This window comes from Scylla paramamosain, chromosome 12, assembly GCF_035594125.1.
Source record: "Scylla paramamosain isolate STU-SP2022 chromosome 12, ASM3559412v1, whole genome shotgun sequence".
In the NCBI taxonomy this organism is placed as follows: domain Eukaryota; kingdom Metazoa; phylum Arthropoda; class Malacostraca; order Decapoda; family Portunidae; genus Scylla; species Scylla paramamosain.
Window position 1 is genome coordinate 22,340,448 of NC_087162.1, and position 18,399 is coordinate 22,358,846.

Sequence of the window (18,399 nt, forward strand, 5' to 3'; positions counted from 1 at the left end):
GGATACAGTACTCACCTGCTACATAGAGGCCCAGCCAGTCATGGGGTGAGGCAGCACGGTCAGGGGGCATAGACCACCTGACAGTCACAGTCTCACAGGAACTGGCCCCAATGCAGCTACGTGAGAGGGTGAGGCAGCAGGGGGTAGTGGTGGGGGGGGCACTGGTAGCAGAGGGGTCTGGGAGGCTGGTGGCTGGACCATCGCATCGTGACATTGCTGCTGTTGCCGCCCCCCACCACCGTTGCTGCCCCCCACGCCACCCTCTAGTCCATCTGAAACAACAACACAGTTCCTTTGAATGGTAGCCATAAGAACCAGACTTCTTGTTTAGGCTCATAAATATTTCTTTTAGTTTACACATTGATATCTCGTAACAAATGTAAAGGTGGCAAGTAATATGCTGTCTCCACCTTCATGACAGAACTTGACCTGCACGCATTGGGCAGCTAAACCTCACATGACAGTTGGATGTATTTAGTTAGGTACCTTTAGTATCTTTCTGTTATAATGTGTTTGTAAGAAGTCAAAGTCATCACTTTATACTTTATGAAGGCACATCAACAGTTTCTTTTCTGTTTACTGCATCCTTCCTATACTGTACAGTCTAAAGTTGCATGTTATTCTACTCTGGATTTTAGAAATTCATGGTCTTTTAATTTTAGAAATCTAATTCCTAATAAGATTTTTCATTTTGATAAAATCTGTGACTTTACTTTATCATTAGTAAATTCAGAATCTGTACCTATAAAGGTGCTAACTGGCTGTAATATATATATATATATATATATATATATATATATATATATATATATATATATATATATATATATATATATATATATATATATATATATATATATATATATATATATATATATATATATATATATATATATATATATATATATATATATATATATATATATATATATATATATATATATATATATATATATATATATATATATATATATATTAGCTTAATCATCACAGATGCAGAAAATTTTATTAATAAATAAATGAAATAATTAATAATAATAATAATAATAATAATAATAATAATAATAATAATAATAATAATATATTTCTGCAATAATATTACACTTCAAATGGCATCTACAGTGCATATATAGCACCTGCAAGGTCCACCCTAACCCTGCATAATGCCATGTAATCTCCCAACACACTGCTCATTCTCTAATAATGTTAGAGGGATAAGTTGGAGCATGTGACAATCAGTCACTCCCAGCTATTTTTTGAGTGGATGCAGTTACCTTAGATTAGATTAATCTAAGATTAGGTTAGGATGTATTAGATAGGTAACTTTATTTATCCCAACCTGCTCCAGCTCAGCCTACAAATAACTTTGGTGACTGATTTTCATGTGATCTAATATGTATGTTCCAGAATAAATTCAATAGCACATATATCCTCCTCTAACTGATGCCACTGGATTCTGATAACCAATGACAACTGAAAACAAACAGTACAATAACTTGCAACAAAAATTTCAACAAGAATGGTGTCCAAGATTGACTTAGAAGATAATTCAAGTAATCAGGGACAAGCATGATAATGATCCAAGTCAAATTGGTTCATGCTTTCTTAAAATATGTTAAATTATAAATGGAGTAGATTTAAAGTAAATGCAGATAAAGAAGGAAAATATCAGGACCTGATGGATGATGCTGAAGCTAAAACTCAGTCTGGTAAAATTGCTGCCACCACCACTACCACCACCTAGTTCATTACATAACAGAGAAGTGGATCCAAGGGCATAACTCAGCTAGCTTCCAGAATAAGTAAATTTTTAGAATGCTAAATTCTTCAGATTTCTACATAAATCCATTCTATTCTAATATTCTCTGATGCATTTTGAACTGATATGGTAATTGTTTTTTATAGTAATGACTTTTGAGTATATTTTTTTTTGAGAACTATACATTTCTACTTCCAAAACAAAAACTATTTCATTTTGGTAATTTTTTAAAATGAAGAAGACAACCCTTTCTTTCTAAATTATCTCACTTCTAACTGAATATCAAGTGGTTAATCTTTCTAACAAGTCCATGTCCCACACAATAGCAAAACTCATGTATGTTTTATGAGACTTTATGGCCTTGCCATAAAGTTATAAATCTTTGCAGGGCAGTGCCTAGTATGTGTGCAATGCTTCCAAGAATGTGTGAGATCCAGCTAGCTCCTCACAGCTAAAGAATTAATATAGAAATGACTCCATTGTTTTTCAGTGGGAAATGTGGATAGCAGTGTAGTACGATTTGTTACTGTGTTTATAGAGCCTTGGGCCAATCACAGGCCACCATTGCTAAGCCCAATTACAAGAGGAAGTTTCCACTGAAGATTCATTTATAGGCTTCCTTTATTTTAGGGAAACATCAGGCATTCCATGGAAAGCAGACCATAATTTTTCAACACAGCAACCAATGAACCACACCCTTGCGATCATTTCCCCTCGTCTTATGAAGGCTGTTACTTGTCCTACAGGGACTTTGTAGGCACTTATTACAAGGACTGTGAAGGCCTACAGAACCTCATAGTGAAACACGACTTACTGCCAGAGAAAAATGCAAAAAGTGTGGAAAAAAACATGGTTTGGATATGTGCATAAGACATTCAGGTGTGATGACTTGGTGTACAGTTCTTTAGATTGCATGATGTTTTGCCAAAATCAATCTTGTGCTGAACAATTAGTGGTGCCAGTACCCTCTGAGGACGAGGAAAAGGTGGACCAACAACATCCTGGACCTTCCACTTCCTATTATGTTATACAGTTAGGTTAAGTTAGTGTCTTTAAGGGGGTATTGGGGGCAAAGCCCCCCCAAGTTAGGTTAGGATAGGTTAGGTAAGATAAGGTTACATTAGTGTCCTTAAGCTAGGGGTACAGGGGGAGCAAAGCCCCTCACTTGTTAGGTTTGTTTAGGGAAAACTAGATCAGGCTAGAAATTTCCTGAGTTTTCAAAATATGGCATTTTATCCTTAGGCATTTCCTGAATGTCCAAATTTGGCATAATTTGTCATTCCCACCCTAAAATCCTGCTTTCCCACCAGGTTCCTAGCTTGTTTGATGGACCTACTATAAATAATTACCTATCAAATTTGCCCAGCAAAGGTCAGGTGTACCACTTGTCCTAACTCCATTACATAATATTCCAAAACTGACATGCAGTCTCCTAACCTAACCTGACCATTTCCTTATAACCAAAAAATTAAGGATATGTAAGAATCAGTTCAAACCTGTCAGAACTGACTTGCTGACTCAGAGATTTATATCCTGGAAATCCCCAGACTTAAAAAAAAAAAGTCATTACCACTATTTATAAATTTGCCAACCTACTTGAACAGTCGAAATAGTTGACTGACGAGATTTGTACTATGAAATGAATAACACCTGGAAGGTGTTGAAAACTGAAATAATATTCAAGAATGTTATATGTGAGAATATTTCAGTTACATTAGGAGAGGATGCATTGGATGAACTTAAACTAGTCTGAGAGGTACAAGTTAGGCATGTCATTATGTTTAATTTGAAGTGTCATATCTCCTTAACAGTGGCCCACGTGTGCCTCCTCGCCAGTAGCAGCGAGCCTCCCCAGCACTGTGCCTCAGACTCACGGGTACTTGCCAGCGTCTCCATCAGCGGTGCTCGGGCGGCCCCTCATCTCCATTACTGTTTGCGTCCTTTATCTACATCTTGGAGGTATTATTTGGCTTCGCTGCTAACCATAAGGCTGGGTTTTATTAGTACCATACCTATATAGAGGTTGTCAGAGTGGAAAAAGTCGGTATACAGCATGGGCCGGACACAAATCAATAGTAAACAAAATGGGTGAATGTCAACAACACGCAAAGTCTTTGGAAAATTCGAATGTCATAAACAGGAACTGATATTTGTAACACACCAAATAATGATGTGTTTCAGAATCATAAATTATATTTTGTTTTTCTTTAATCATTATCTCTTTTTTCATATGATGTCAAAATTTGTGTCTTGAAATATATTATTGGAACTTTAATGAAAAAAATGTCAGGGAGAGTATATATATATGTGAAGGAGCTTATGTGCAATAGTCTTTTTTTTTTCACTTACTGAGTAGCAAAACAATAAAAACCTGTCAAAATCAAATAGCAGGATATATCACGGAGTTAAATAATTTTAATTTTTGGGACAATATCATGTCTAAGCTATTATTATATAAAAAAAAATCGAAATTTTAAAAACTCACCATGAATATTATGTTGATATCTACGAAAAAAAAAAACCGTATCTGCCTCAAACGATATTAAAATTACTCTTCACCTCTCCGCCAATATATATATATATATATATATATATATATATATATATATATATATATATATATATATATATATATATATATATATATATATATATATATATATATATATATATATATATATATATTCTTCATGAATTTAGGAAGGCAGTGCAACCTTAGGAAGCATGGGAATATCAACACGGCGGCATTTTTTTTAATTAATCTTATTTACCCCAAACGCGTGCGAAATTCTTACGGAAGACTATTATATATCGTTCTTATATATTTCATGTTGAAATAGAAAACTTCACATAAATAGCATATTCAAGCTTTTTTTTTTTTACACACACACACACACACACATATATATATATATATATATATATATATATATATATATATATATATATATATATATATATATATATATATATATATATATATATATATATATATATAGTCTGTCTATGTAAGGAAAGTCCCCTATAGACTGGTGAAAAAGATTATTTACGAGTATAAACAACCAATTCCTTACCTCAGGCACAAAATATGAAACTAAATGCTGACATTATAGCTAGCAATAGAATCCTAACTTGATTTTGAGATCTGAATGAATCATGAATGAGCATAATTCTAAGATTGCAATGTCTTTACGACAGGATAATCTTGTGCATGTAATTATTCTTAGGTGAACTGGAGACATCATTATAATAGCTATACACTAGCTATATACCTTGGGACATATTAGGATTGGAAAGCAAGTATCTTCTTGACAAGGGTAAAGTATCTCTATATACTGCATTACAATGTTGTGTGAGGCTTAAGATGAGGGCAAGAGCATTTTTTCTGTTGGGTACCAAGGGGCTAAGGGAATGGTGTGAATGCACAAGTTGTGCCTTGTTTTGGCTACCCACACTTCTGGAAGTATGTAGCATGTAGTATGTATGAAGCATGTATAGATCTTACCCCAACTCATTAAGATTACTTTAATCAAGTGTGCTTATGCAGGACTATTTTAACACATTATACCTTTACTTGTAATCAAGTATGCAGTATATATTTAATGTTGAAATCCTCTGTGAGACAAAACTATTTCACTTCATAAAAGGTTACAGAAAAGTCTGTGTCACAACAGCCTTTTATTGTTGAGTTCACTGTTGCTTAACAGAAGACCATGAGGGATATTGCTGCTGCAAAAAAGAAGCTGATTAATAACAAGTGAAATCCGTTCTTCCTTGCCAACTTCCCCTTACGGTATCAATTCTGGTCAAACTTCAAATAATTATGTTTCTGGATATTCAAAGTTTGTTATATTGTTAGGAAATTTTCTTGCTTAATCAACCCAGTAAAAGAAAAGAAAAATCTAGTGACTGGTAACCTGTAAATTTGTACTAAGTAGAGGACTATGGCGGGAAATTAGTTATAAGTTCAGGCAATGAAGGGGGGGGAAGGTGAATCCTTAACTCACAAATCCAGTCCTTTGCTACTTGGCGAATCCCTTGAATGTTTCAAATCCTTATCCACAAGTGATCCATGATCCTCCAGTGAGATCCTCTGAGCGCAGAACATGTCCCCGAAATATCCTCCTTTTTCTATCCATGGTAAATCCAAGTGAGATCCTTATGAGAGCATCCCATCCAATGTGATCCAAGTTATCCAAAGTGTGATTCTCCCCTTGCTAGCTTGCTGCGGCATTGTATCCTCCTGAGCCTTTCACTCCGATTGAGCCTCTCGTCCACGCCATTGTGAATGCTCCTCCTCCACTTCTCAAATCCTAGCTTTCCAAAATCTACGATAATTTGGCAGGAAGGATGGCCATATTGCAGCAGCCTACTAGCTACGGGACTGTGTAGAAAGAAAAACAAACAATTAGTCTCAGATAAATTGAGAGCTACAGTGTATGGGTCAAGCTTCGTTCAATACAAAATCCATTCGAAGGCGAATTTTATTATCCATTTTAATCAAAATGTTATTCGGTGACACTGAACACCAGGGAAAATCAGAGAAAAGAATACTTCAGTTGAGGAGTAAGAATGGAATGTGAGAACATAAGATAATCATTAGCATAAGATGTTAAAGAAAGGAACTTAATCTTTAAGTAACCTATAATGTTGTCACAATAAATGTTATGAATACATCTTATATATCTAAAGTTTACTTGCCCTTTGTATACAAAAGTTAACTTTTCCTTGCACTAAGCATGCTCACTAAAGAACTGCATAAACCTACTCCAAATTGAGTTATCTTAAGTCTATCAAAATTTGTTCAAAAGTACAAAAAATTCCAAATCTTCTATAAGACTCTTAAAGCGAATATGTTTATGGTAGTCATATATGAATTTGTTTCCAAAGTATTTACATGTGGCACTCTATTAAAATGAAAATCAGTCAAGTTGTGGATTGAGTGCCACACACTCTCCCTCTCACCAAAACCTAACAGTATGAAGACAACCAATAATCAAAGGGCAAGTGGGACGTGTGACTGGCAACTGTGCAGACCTGACGTCCTCCAATCCCGGTTACAGACTGCATGGGCCCAGAGAGTCAAGTCAGCGCAGGGCACACTGTCCCCAGCCTGTTGTGCCCCTGCAGGCCATGGCTGGCAGCTTGGCTACATGACAGGTCAGCCAAGTGCCCATCCAATTCCTGCCAGGTGTCTTCTAGGGTCTGCACCACGACAAGCCGTAGACTTAGTAGCGGTCCCTGGACCGGGACCTTGACCTTGAGGGTGATCTTGAATATGAGCGCCGCACAGGGGAGTATGTTGGGGAGCCCCTGTATCCCCGTGGGGACCTGGAGCGTGATCTTGACCTCCCACGGCCTCCACCAGATGCTGGACTGGACCCACCATAGTCCTCCTTCACACGAATGTAGGAATTCTCACCCTGTAATTGCTAGAATTGTAAGCACTCAAGTATCCTTGATACTTTGAAATGACAAAATCATGAACAATTGTTCATCTCTAAAAACAAGTACACAATGTAATTCTTAAAGTTGTTCCATCAGACATGAAACAACCAGTAACTCTTCCATTAATAATAATCAATTTCAATCATTATATAAATAAGCATTGTGAAGTCAGCAAAATAAGAACTCAGAAATGCTCTGGAACTAATCATTTTCATTTATCGAAGTCATCATCAATTATTAAACTTCCATAAGATGGTCACCATAGTAATATGCAAAGCTTTACTCATTGGAAAAGATTGCTCTCCATTCAAAGGCATGATTAATTTGTAACAAACCTTGCATACTTCCTCTTCTTGTGTATTCTATTGAAACAAAAATGTCACTCTACATATAGTATCACTAGAATGCCAGAAATAAGTATCTTCTCTTTCAAGGAAGGAAATGATATTCAGATTAAAAGCAAGCCAATCACTATGCAACATCTCTCTTTGATGTCCATATATAAAATATCTACAACAAACAAATTATTTCCACAAAAAATCAATGTTATCACACCACTATTCCCCCAGAGTGGTCAGATGAGATAAGGCATATACATTCACGCTCCCAGTAACATTCCCTCTTTAGGCCTCTTGGTGGCAGAGTTGAGGATTGATCCACGTTAAAAGTCATTACCTACGTGATTGCAACAATGATGGTGAAGACATGAAAGTTATCCTCCTTTCAATTTGAGCAAGACCACTATGATGTCCAAAATATTTTAGACATTTTAACATGTACTGTCAGGGTTCTTACTTGGGTTAGTAATGGCAGAGGGAGGGAGTAAAGGAACATCTATCTATACAGGGTGTAACATGTTTTTCTGGAGATACTGCTTGAGGTGAAGGTACATGTTATTCTAAGACAAAAATGTTACAAGCACAATGTATTTTGAGGTCTTATTTAGCTTTGTTATTAAATTTGTGTGGTCTGGCGACAGATATAATAGCAGGGGTGGGTTGGTATCACTGCAGGAAATGTTGACTAAATGTCCATTGGTGAAATTATGAATTATTCCATCAGCAGATTGCTCTTATATTAGTTACCAGAAGGTATCACACTGTAGATCTCATAAAAATGTTCTACCAACAGTAAATGAAGAAATATAGAAAAAACTGACCAAACAAGCACCAAATTCATAAAGCAGCCAAAGATATATTGAGAATATTAAAAACCGTAGAAGTCTTGAACCACTAGTGATATCTTTATCATCTATTTTATTTATTTACTCGTTTGTATTTTTTGCACTTGGCAAGACCACTGCAAGGACATACATAAAATTTAATATTCACATTCCCAGTGTTCATTTGCATTAAGTTTTCACTTTTAATTGCTCTTTTTTTCTGTTTCATGAGCACATAAAACACTGCCCTTGAACTGACAAGCTGCTATGTCTCAGATCCTGTCAGTTGCTAGTACAATGAGTAAACTGGGTCTTCATAAGCTCACACAGGAAGAGCAGTGTTATATGCAATACTCACTCTCCCCAATCACAGGGCTAATGAATCCACAATAAACTTAGCTTCCTACACCTTTTCACCCTTATGGATCTACTATCTCCTTGGTTATCAATTTTTTGACAGACAAATGTTCATAATGCAGAATATGCAGTAGAGCCAAATTCAACCACAGTGGCTTTCTATCAGGTATAATGCACACAGCCTCACTCAGTTTAATAAAAATGTATCACCAGCATGTATTTACCTCATGGGAGCGGAACTTTGAATCATCCAGCTTTTTGACAGCATATTTCATATCCTCATAGCGAAGGAACTCCACTACCCCAGTACCATCCTTGTACACATCAGCATAGCAGACATCACCAGCCTCACGCATATGGTCCTTCAAGTCCTGCCAGCTACCTGTAGGAGGCAGCCCTGAAAGAAAAGGAAACAAGTGTCAAATATTATAAAATAATGTAATCTACTAAATCACTCCCTGAAGTAAATGTAGAATGCATAAGCTCAAGTTAGCTCACAGGTATCATTACATACTAATGCCAATTACATACTAACTTTGAAATAGTCAATGACATCCAGAAAACTCGTGCACACAAGCATAAATTAATATTACCCATCAATAATTTTTTATTACTACAGGAAAAATAATTTTCTATATTTTTTCTCATGAGATTGCTGAAGCATCTCTGATACATTTATCCCCTGTATTTTAGAAAAAAATTAAGCTTTATAAAATACAAACAAAGTGACACCTTGTATCATACATAGCAACATTTGCATCACATACATTTCTAATGGGTGAAAAAATATACATGCATACTGAAACTCCAACACTCCTACAAACCTGTAACAAGCACTCTGTACTGTGAACGACGAGCTGGAGGTCCCCTCCCCCTGCCCCTGCCAGATCCACCCCGGGCTGCCCCAGGAAGGCTGTTGCGGGGGAATTCCACACGAAGGCGATAGCCATCATAGTCGTATCCATCACGTGAATGTACTGCATCCTCTGCATCCCTGAATACAATAAAGAATATTGTTAAAAAATTACAGTACTTCTGTGGTGATGCAATTTGCTGCTGCAATTTGCTAACTCAAACTAAAAAACCAAGTAATCCTTTGTTCAAATCCTGGGCTGGGCAGAAACTTATGGAAAATAGTTATAGGACATGGACAAAAGGAATTATGACCTGCACAAGCTAAGGCTAGAAATCACACCCTTCTGCATGTGTAAACAGTCCTACAGAACAGTGTGTGTGTGTGTGTGTGTGTGTGTGTACATAGAAGCACATTTGAAGTAAATTTGGGCCTTGGTCACACTATCCCCTATCTACACCATCACCAGCCAGACCAACACCTTCAGGCCAAGTGGCAGGGTGGCAAGCATATTGTTGCCATGTCAATTTCTTCTTAAATTTTGATTAAAATAAGTTTTGCCTATTAATTCCTGGTACATTATTGTTTTCAATGTAAAGTGGTTGAAAGAACATGCTATGCAACATCAGAATATATGCAATGAATTCAAGCATGAACAATGCAGCAAGAAATGGCAATGCCAGGCAGGCCAGGGCAAGCCAGGGATGTTCGAGGTCAGTGTGATTTTTTTTGTATTGTTGTTTTGATAGTGAGGAGAGAGAGAGAGAGAGAGAGAGAGAGAGAGAGAGAGAGAGAGAGAGAGAGAGAGAGAGAGAGAGAGAGAGAGAGAGAGAGAGAGAGAGAGAGAGAGAGAGAGAGAGAGAGAGAGAGAGAGAGAGAATTTCCCATTGGTGGAAACTCAAGAAGGGGGGGATTATCATTAGCATGTGGGAGACCATTTCAGACTCACCAAGTTCTGTGTAAAACCTTCCACCATGGTCCAGGAAGCCCTAACATGTCTCTTGTAGGAGGAACATTTGTTGGATAAATCCTTTCATCCCGAGTATTTTTAATCCTATATATATGCATCGGAAACTTATTATAGAGCCACTAGCAATTTTTTAAATTTTATCCTTAGTGCACCCAGACTACTGCCTGGAGTGACACATTACCCCATGAGACATTAAATCATTAGTTCTGTCTACTGAATGGTGATGCACATGTTCCTATGTGCATGTCACACTCCGGTGAGTGATCTTAGCACACTGATTGGTTTCTTTGAATGAAGACAATGCCACAAAAGTGGAGAGAGAGAGAGAGAGAGAGAGAGAGAGAGAGAGAGAGAGAGAGAGAGAGAGAGAGAGAGAGAGAGAGAGAGAGAGAGAGAGAGAGAGAGAGAGAGAGAGAGAGAGAGAGAGAGGAAAAAAAAATGCCAATTTTATCAGAGAAGCCTGAATTTGAACCAGTCTGAGGAAGTCTCTGCACTGAAGATAATTTTAATAACATGCGAGTATTGCCCAATTTCACAAAAATACTTGAGATTGACTTTTTTTTTATGTGGGCAGTATTCAGCTGCAAGTGTGAAGTACCAGGGTGACGATAGCCTGCAAGAAGGCCAGAAAACGAATGTGAGTGTGAATGGAATGCTGCCCTATCAGGATTTTTTTTTTTTTTTTTTCAAAACTTCATGGCTAGATTAGGTTTAGTTTTGTTATGTTAGGTTTAGTTAAGTTAGATTTGATTAAATTTGGTGTAACACCTGGCATGAGGACACAGGAACATTTCATAGCGAGTAACCAAAATGTGTTGTTATGAACAGTGACACATTATTCTATGCCTTTACGAAGACAAACTTATTTTCCTTTTCTCAAAATTAAGCGTGTTTTGCATTTATTGATAACTCGTTCCTTTTCAAAATCATTACTTTCCAGAGGGGAGGAGTGGGGTAACAGTTGTATTATCAGGCAAGTGTTATCTGTGAAAACAAGAAAATTGTTTTCCTGGTAAATTTCAGTGCATTTTGTATTAATCTGTTAGTTGTTTTTGTTGCAAATTGACAATTCTGGGGAGGGGGGAAGATTTATGGAGAAAACAACAGATTAATTAAAAACCAGCAGGGAAAAAAGTCCAACAAGAAATGGGCAAGAAATTTAATATTTATCAAATTCTAGTTGTTCATTAGTATGCAAGATTGGTAAATAACACATTTTTACCTTGTTATATGTGCTGCCACCACTACATTTTCAGATCACAAGGCAACAAAAAAAAAAAAAAAATACCCATAATGAACTGGAAAAAAAAAAAATGGAAAAAAATATGACTGAAAAAATGGCAACATCCATATAATAAGACGGCAAGGAAAAATTCAAAAGCAACCAGTGTTAAACAAGTGCACAATTCTACAAAGCTCTATGGAGTTTGAAAAATTAAAAATCTCAACATCTATTCGGCCACTGTGAATCAAGTCCACAAGCTTGCACCTGTTTGCCATTTTACACCATGTTCCTTACGTTGCATAGTGCAACTTTGTCAACTTTTTTAGGGAGCCCTAAGTTATTTATGTAGAGCTGTGGCCATATTTCAGAATAAATGTAGGTTTTATTGTTGTTTCAACCAATACATCATACATAACAATAGAACTTCACAGGACCTACATCTCACTGTTAGGAGCATTTCTAGCCCAATTTCATCCTGTTGGAAATTAATAATAAGTTTACCTCAAAGCGGGTCCATGGGAGGCACAATACCACCATTTAGGAGGTTACATAATGTTAAGTTAGGTTAATTTACCTTATGGGGATTTCAGGGATAGCAAAGGCCCCCTCCCCAAGTTAGGAACTTATAAAACGTTAAGTTAGTTTACTTTATTACCTGATGAGGTTAGTTTACCTCATGAGGGGTCCAGTAAGTTAGGAAGGGGCCGAGAGAGGAGTATTTACCTATATGAAAATATATAGGGAAGTTTATAAGTGAAATGGGGTACCTGCAGGATGTTCACAAAACTGCATGAAAATAGATGTAGAACAATATAATTAAGCAGCAATATAAGGTTACATTCTCGTCCTCAAATGTTCACCTTCATATTCCCATAGCAATAACATGCCTTGTCAGCAAGGACCACACCTCACGGGCAGAGTACCATAATGAGATTATTTGATCCGTTTGTTGATGGATAATTACTTTATCTTATCATGTATAATGTTACAAAATACACATATATTGTGTTAATAATGTGGGGGTGTTCTAAGGGTACTACGACGGTGAGAGGGGCAGCCTTCTCAACAAAGGGCAACCGAGGTCTCGGCGTCCTGTCTCCAGGATGTTCCCGCCCAGACCATCCGCTCTCAGCACACGCCCTCACCTGCTTGCCTCAACATCAACCTTTCCCCGAATGCAGAGGTTATTTTCATCCACTACTGATTTATTACCCACAATGCAGGCACAAGCACAAGGGCATTTAATGAATTACTCTCCAGAGCCTCCAGACTAACCTTGGGTCCTCGAACTCCACGAAGGCGAAGGGCGGGCCGCGACGGTTCTTCAGATCTATAAACACAATTTTGCCAAATTTGTAGAACAGATCCTCAATATCTTTCGTCCTGATGTCCGGGGGCAGGTTCCCCACGTATATGCGACACTCATTGTTGCCTCGGCCGTAAGACATGGCTACTAGAGAGCGGTGATGCACGCTGTCCTGTCCTCCTCGCTGCCTCAGAATGGCGTCTCCTCGCCCAGTGTTGCCAGGTCGGGCTGGTATTAATGAGGCGCGGCCGCTCGGGCGGCGCGCCTGTGGTCCCTGTAGCTAAGTGGAATTTGGACCCATAATATTTCATAGTAAATTATGCTGATCTTGACTGAGATTAACTACTATTTATATTACTCTTGGATATGCTATTGTTGACACCTGGGGATATCGGTGAATCACTTACAAGATTTCATTGAACTGGAATAATGATGAATGACCTACTGGCAATATATATATATATATATATATATATATATATATATATATATATATATATATATATATATATATATATATATATACATAATACCTACTTGTGTTTTCTTGTATCTTCATAAGGAATACATACGTAGGCCACCAGGTTTTTTTTTTACTAATTTACAGATGTTTCAAATTTTACGAAGTTTTCAATATCACAATAACATTATTCATCAGAATTCATCACAAAGGGAAAAGAGCCTTCTGTAGATATTTATTTATTCAGTAACTAGAAGCGAGGCAGGTTTCTCGTAGTTGGCACCACTGCATGTAGGTTTGGGTTTTGGCGGCGGGGCCCAATCAGGGGTGTCTGTTTTACCAGATTTATTAATGAGAGATACTTGTCTTCTAAACAATGTTCTAAAGCTCACTTTCACACTACGTGAACTCCTGTATCGAAAAGATGCATCTGCTTTTTGTCTAAATGCACATACACTGATACAAATAAAAATCATCTTCGGTAAAGAACAAGGATAGAAACGTATGTGTAAACTATTTAATTATATGATATCTTCAGATGATTGTTTATTATAAATACCTTGATAACCAAGACAAGTTCTATAATGAAACGCAGAATGCGAGGTTGATATACTGACGGGAGCCTGTGCAGCTGATTACATCGTAAAGCATAAAAAAAAAAAAAAAAAAAAAAAAAAAGTACGCCTACACAAGTGGTGACCACGAACATTTAACAGACTCTTCCTCGTCAAATTATGAACACAGTCTTAAAGCACGTTATATATGTGGTGTGCACTTGCCAAAGAAAATTGCGTTAAAATCAAACAGATCAATAAATTCCCACACATACTAGAGTGCAGCAGGATTGTTCTCTGCATCCACAGCGCAGATGCGTAATTATATAAACATTAGAGGAAGAAAGAAAAATCATACAACCATAGCGTTTTTGTTTATTTACGAAATACTGAATTATGAAAATTGGTATAAAGTGTTATATTGGAATGAATATGCAAAATTTATCAAGCCAAAGTAGGTTCTCCGGGCTTAAGTACAGAAAACAAAAGACAACTGGAAGATACCTCATGTGGAATGAATACATACATTTCACAATAAATTTCAAGATCTTTTGGTAGCTAAGAGGTCTATCATATTAATAACCACTGATTTCTAAATCTTCTAAGGCACTATGAAGTATACTAATAAATTCAATGTTTTGAATAAATAACCTGTCAACTTTAAGGAAACTTGGGGGAGAGCCCTGCCTGCAATGAAGTCCAATGGACAATAAATCAAATCCTGATATAAATCACTATACAAAACTATGGGTAATTTTACAAAACCTACATGTATAAAAATGTCGGTAAGTTTCTTATCACATCATGACAATCACAAGCAATAAAGCAAATGAATCTTAAAAACCACAATGTTGTAAATAATTCAATTTTGCAGCATCTGTACACTCGAGCTACTTATAGTATATATTGATATATTATGCCTTTCTTTAAATATTTTCAATAATTAAGTTATAGGATTATTAAATACATAAAATACAAGCTCTCAACTGAAAATAAGTAAAGGAACATTTAAGCTGAAACTGAACAGCTAATGACTGTGGAAGTAAAGCTACAAGTGGAAGGCTGCATATCTTTATTGTGGTAGCAGCGGCAGCTCACTGATCTTCCAGGTCCTTGGCACCATGCTTCAAGATACGGGTAAACTCCACATAGTCAAACATGGAGTTCTTGATTGGAGCCTCACGGTACATTTCATCAACCTGTCAAGAAATATTGTCAGTGCTACAGGTGTTAAAAATTCTCCATAATACAACTGGTATGTCACAGATCATATTTGAAAGTGGAAAGTAACAATGAATGATTTGTATCCATCATCGGGATTTAGAACACTAAGTCTAACAAGAGAAACTGCATCTTTCTAATCTCATTAACATGTAGATGCAGGATTACTTTTTGCAAATCTGGATACATTTGCTGGATAATAAATGTGAAACGTTTTTTAAACAAACAACATACAGAATAGTGATGAATAATAAATAAACAGTAAACAAAATATGAAGACTGATATTGATATACTTGACCCTTACATCCCATCTAAATTTGCAAGCAACATCTAACAGAATAGAAAGGCACACAGCCATCCATTATCATACAGATATCTTACATGTGAAGTTTACATTGGCTTCCACTTATCATCTATATTTTCCTCCACTTCTCTTGTTTTTTACTGGCACAAAACCACTCTGCCACTGTAATTAATTAAAATCTACAAACTCTCACAGTATACGTACATCTTCATCCGTGAATCGGTCTCCCATGGACACCAGCAGTTCCCTCAAGTACTCCTCATTGATGTAGCCCTGGTTGTTCTCATCAAAGCAGCCAAATGCATTCTTGATGACATCCTCAGGATCTGTACCCTGTAAGCATGGTAATCTATGTGATTTTTTGTTATCTATGAAAATGTTACCCTTTAAACTTAACTGTATTAAAAAATATAGCAATAGAAATTAACCTTGTTGTAGCTCAAATATTATGGGATTATATACATTTATTTTCCAATGGATATTGAAATCTATAACAAACCTGCAAACGGTCACCAAACAGTGTAAGGAACATTGTGAAGTTGATGGGTCCTGGTGCCTCATTCATCATTCCCTCGAGGTAGTCATCAGTGGGGTTTTTGCCTGGGGAATTGTGACAAGTTATGACAAACCTACTAGACTGGCCATCATTAAAAATGACTTATTTACAATGAACTATTGTTTTTATACTGATTTGCTGCATTATGAACAGCAGTTCTGAATTAAATAAGGTGAACTTGTAACCTATTATGAAAGGTGTTTGGATCACCTAAAGATCTGCTATCCCACAATGAAGGGCACTTCTAAACTGAGTCTAATATCACATAATGACTTCTCTTGATTTTCATAATGATACATGCAAGAGTCAAGTAATAGAAAATTTAGAATAGAAATGCCCTTCACTGATGAGATAGTAGAGTCTTCTTATTTTGTAAAACACTTGTTAACTTTAACTGATGATTGTCATATTCACCAGCACTTAACTGAAGTAAATTTTAGATTTAATGAAAACTTCACTTGACATTTATTTTACCAATCATGATAAGTTTTTGGAAAATCCCAAAATGGATATTTGCATATACAAAATCTTGGGCATCAGTCTTTCAGCTTCAACTTGCCTAGGGAAGCCAGCATGTCATGGAGATCGTCCTTGTCAATGAAGCCGTCACGGTTTTGGTCAATCATATTGAAGGCTTCCTTGAACTCCTGGATCTGAGCCTGATCAAACATAGCAAAGACATTGCTCGTTGCTCGCTGGGCACGCTTCTTTCCAATCTTCTTTCCTGCCTTGCGGGACGACATCTTGGCTGAAAAAAGAAATGGCAAATTGTGGAACTATTATTATACAATCTCTTCACACTTAATGTGGTGTTAAAAATGTCACTTTGCTAAATGGTTAAGAGAACAACCTAGTTCAAGAAAATGACTGTACATTTATCTGATTGGAGTGAAAACACAGTGCATTCACAAGTATTAAATCAACAAATGCCTAATTTCATTTGAAATCATGAGAAAACTTCCTGTGACCTTTTCAAGCAAGTACTGGAGTAACAGTGTAAAGTCAAGTATGTAACTAAAATCAAGGTTAATAACCTTGATACCGAGCCACATACCAAGGAGGGCTGTTCTTGGAAGGGAGGAAGGGGGTATGTTTTAGAGAAAGGTGAGGAGGGAGGGGAGATGAGTCACACAGTCACAGAGCAGCCTCCTGCCACTTCCAGCTTCATGTCGATCGCCTCATGTTTATTCTATTATAAATCTTACCAAAAGTTAACCTGTTCTACAGTCTGCTTTCACCGGATTCATTAACTGCATATTAAGATTAGGAATCAAACACCACCACCTTGGGATGATGCGAGTGTTAGATTTCTGGTGTGCGGCACATATGAGGAAATAATTAAGATTATCTATAATTACGCGCGCACACACACACATCCTATTAGTTGACTTATATGGTAAGGTTTCCACTCATGGCGGGAGAGGCGAAATCCTAACTGCCAAATAAGGAAAACTAATCCAACAAATCACTAAGTTCTCGACCATACTGTCCCCGTATTTTTCTAATTCATGAGTGCTGGCAGAGTATGTGTCTGAAATTGAGAAGGTGTGACCGCACTCAGAGAAAGCAGGAGGGTGTGGCACGATGAGGCACTGCGCCATCCACTCACACAGGTGACACATACCCACTCAGGTGCCATTCACGCTCCCACCACCCCTCATTCCCTCTTCAATCTAGCTTCTATAGCACAAGGAACACTGTTATATTCGCTAAATTACCGAAAACAGCCTCACCTTGATGTTATGAGGAACACGAGTAGGAGAGCTAGGAGTGTGTTGCCAAGCCTGTGATCCCGGTGGATGTTGACTCAGCTCTGACTCGACCCCGCCATCTGCCGGACCCCTCCACCACCATCACCTTCCCCTCCCTCCTCTCCCTCATTATACTGCAATCTGCAACTTCATGCTTCACTTAAAGCTTCCAAAAACTGCGTTCATTAATTCTAGATTGCAAGAAAGTGTTATGTACCTGTTAAACGTCTCTATGATATTAATATCGGCGTTAAAAAAACACGATTGAAAAATATAACTGATGTTTTAGGAAACTAATGAAATGTAACGAAACTTTTAGGTCAGTTGATTACACCTGGGGCTTTGATCACTGCTATCAGCATTCTCAAATCCTGCATCCGTTTTTCAAAAAGCACTCCATACAGATATATGTTGAATGTATCAGTGGTATTCCAGTAAAGATCATACAACACACGGGTGCTTGTAACACCTA

The 18,399-nt window shown here is 37.1% G+C and overlaps 3 protein-coding genes across 6 annotated transcripts in view; all 3 read right to left on the bottom strand.

Annotated features, from left to right (window-relative positions):
* The window catches only part of LOC135105892 (E3 ubiquitin-protein ligase HECW2-like), a 40,828-nt gene extending 36,976 nt beyond the window's left edge, over window positions 1–3,852 (bottom strand). Inside the window, 2 exon segments of the mRNA XM_064014538.1 lie at window positions 16–272; window positions 3,634–3,852. Coding sequence (XP_063870608.1) covers window positions 16–272; window positions 3,634–3,686 — 310 coding nt within the window. The 5' untranslated portion in view covers window positions 3,687–3,852.
* Window positions 3,853–5,424: 1,572 nt separating this feature from the next.
* Window positions 5,425–13,312, bottom strand: LOC135105893 (serine/arginine-rich splicing factor 1B-like). 4 transcript variants are annotated; one of them, XR_010271041.1, is made up of 5 exons: window positions 13,050–13,312; window positions 9,551–9,720; window positions 8,951–9,123; window positions 6,797–7,191; window positions 5,425–6,143 (listed from the first exon to the last, which is right to left on the bottom strand). XR_010271041.1 is itself a non-coding variant. In XM_064014539.1 (4 exons), the coding sequence occupies exons 1-4, from the start codon at window positions 13,220–13,222 to the stop codon at window positions 6,988–6,990; spliced, it is 720 nt and encodes a 239-aa protein (XP_063870609.1). In that variant the 5' UTR covers window positions 13,223–13,312; the 3' UTR covers window positions 5,425–6,987. The 4 variants fall into 4 exon arrangements, 2 of the variants coding, with proteins under 2 accessions (XP_063870609.1, XP_063870610.1); XR_010271042.1 differs by having other exon boundaries at window positions 6,797–7,182; window positions 13,050–13,311; XM_064014539.1 differs by having other exon boundaries at window positions 5,425–7,191.
* A 1,141-nt stretch (window positions 13,313–14,453) lies between these two features.
* Window positions 14,454–18,063, bottom strand: LOC135105895 (myosin regulatory light chain sqh-like). Its single transcript, XM_064014541.1, has 5 exons — window positions 17,910–18,063; window positions 16,736–16,924; window positions 16,120–16,220; window positions 15,825–15,953; window positions 14,454–15,293 (listed from the first exon to the last, which is right to left on the bottom strand). Exons 2-5 carry the CDS (start codon window positions 16,917–16,919, stop codon window positions 15,189–15,191), a joined length of 519 nt encoding a protein of 172 aa, XP_063870611.1. The 5' UTR covers window positions 16,920–16,924; window positions 17,910–18,063; the 3' UTR covers window positions 14,454–15,188.
* Between the last annotated feature and the right edge of the window lie 336 nt (window positions 18,064–18,399).

Coding starts and splice junctions, on each gene's coding strand:
- LOC135105893 (XM_064014539.1), bottom strand. CDS start 13,222: ATGTCTTACGGCCGAGGCAACAATGAGTGTCGCATATACGTGGGGAAC. Junction 9,721..13,049: donor GTGGAGTTCGAGGACCCAAG/GTTAGTCTGGAG, acceptor TATTGTATTCAG/GGATGCAGAGGATGCAGTAC. Junction 9,124..9,550: donor GTACAGAGTGCTTGTTACAG/GTTTGTAGGAGT, acceptor CTTTTCTTTCAG/GGCTGCCTCCTACAGGTAGC.
- LOC135105895 (XM_064014541.1), bottom strand. CDS start 16,919: ATGTCGTCCCGCAAGGCAGGAAAGAAGATTGGAAAGAAGCGTGCCCAG. Junction 15,954..16,119: donor TGTTTGGTGACCGTTTGCAG/GTTTGTTATAGA, acceptor CCATGCTTACAG/GGTACAGATCCTGAGGATGT. Junction 15,294..15,824: donor ACCGATTCACGGATGAAGAT/GTACGTATACTG, acceptor ATTTCTTGACAG/GTTGATGAAATGTACCGTGA.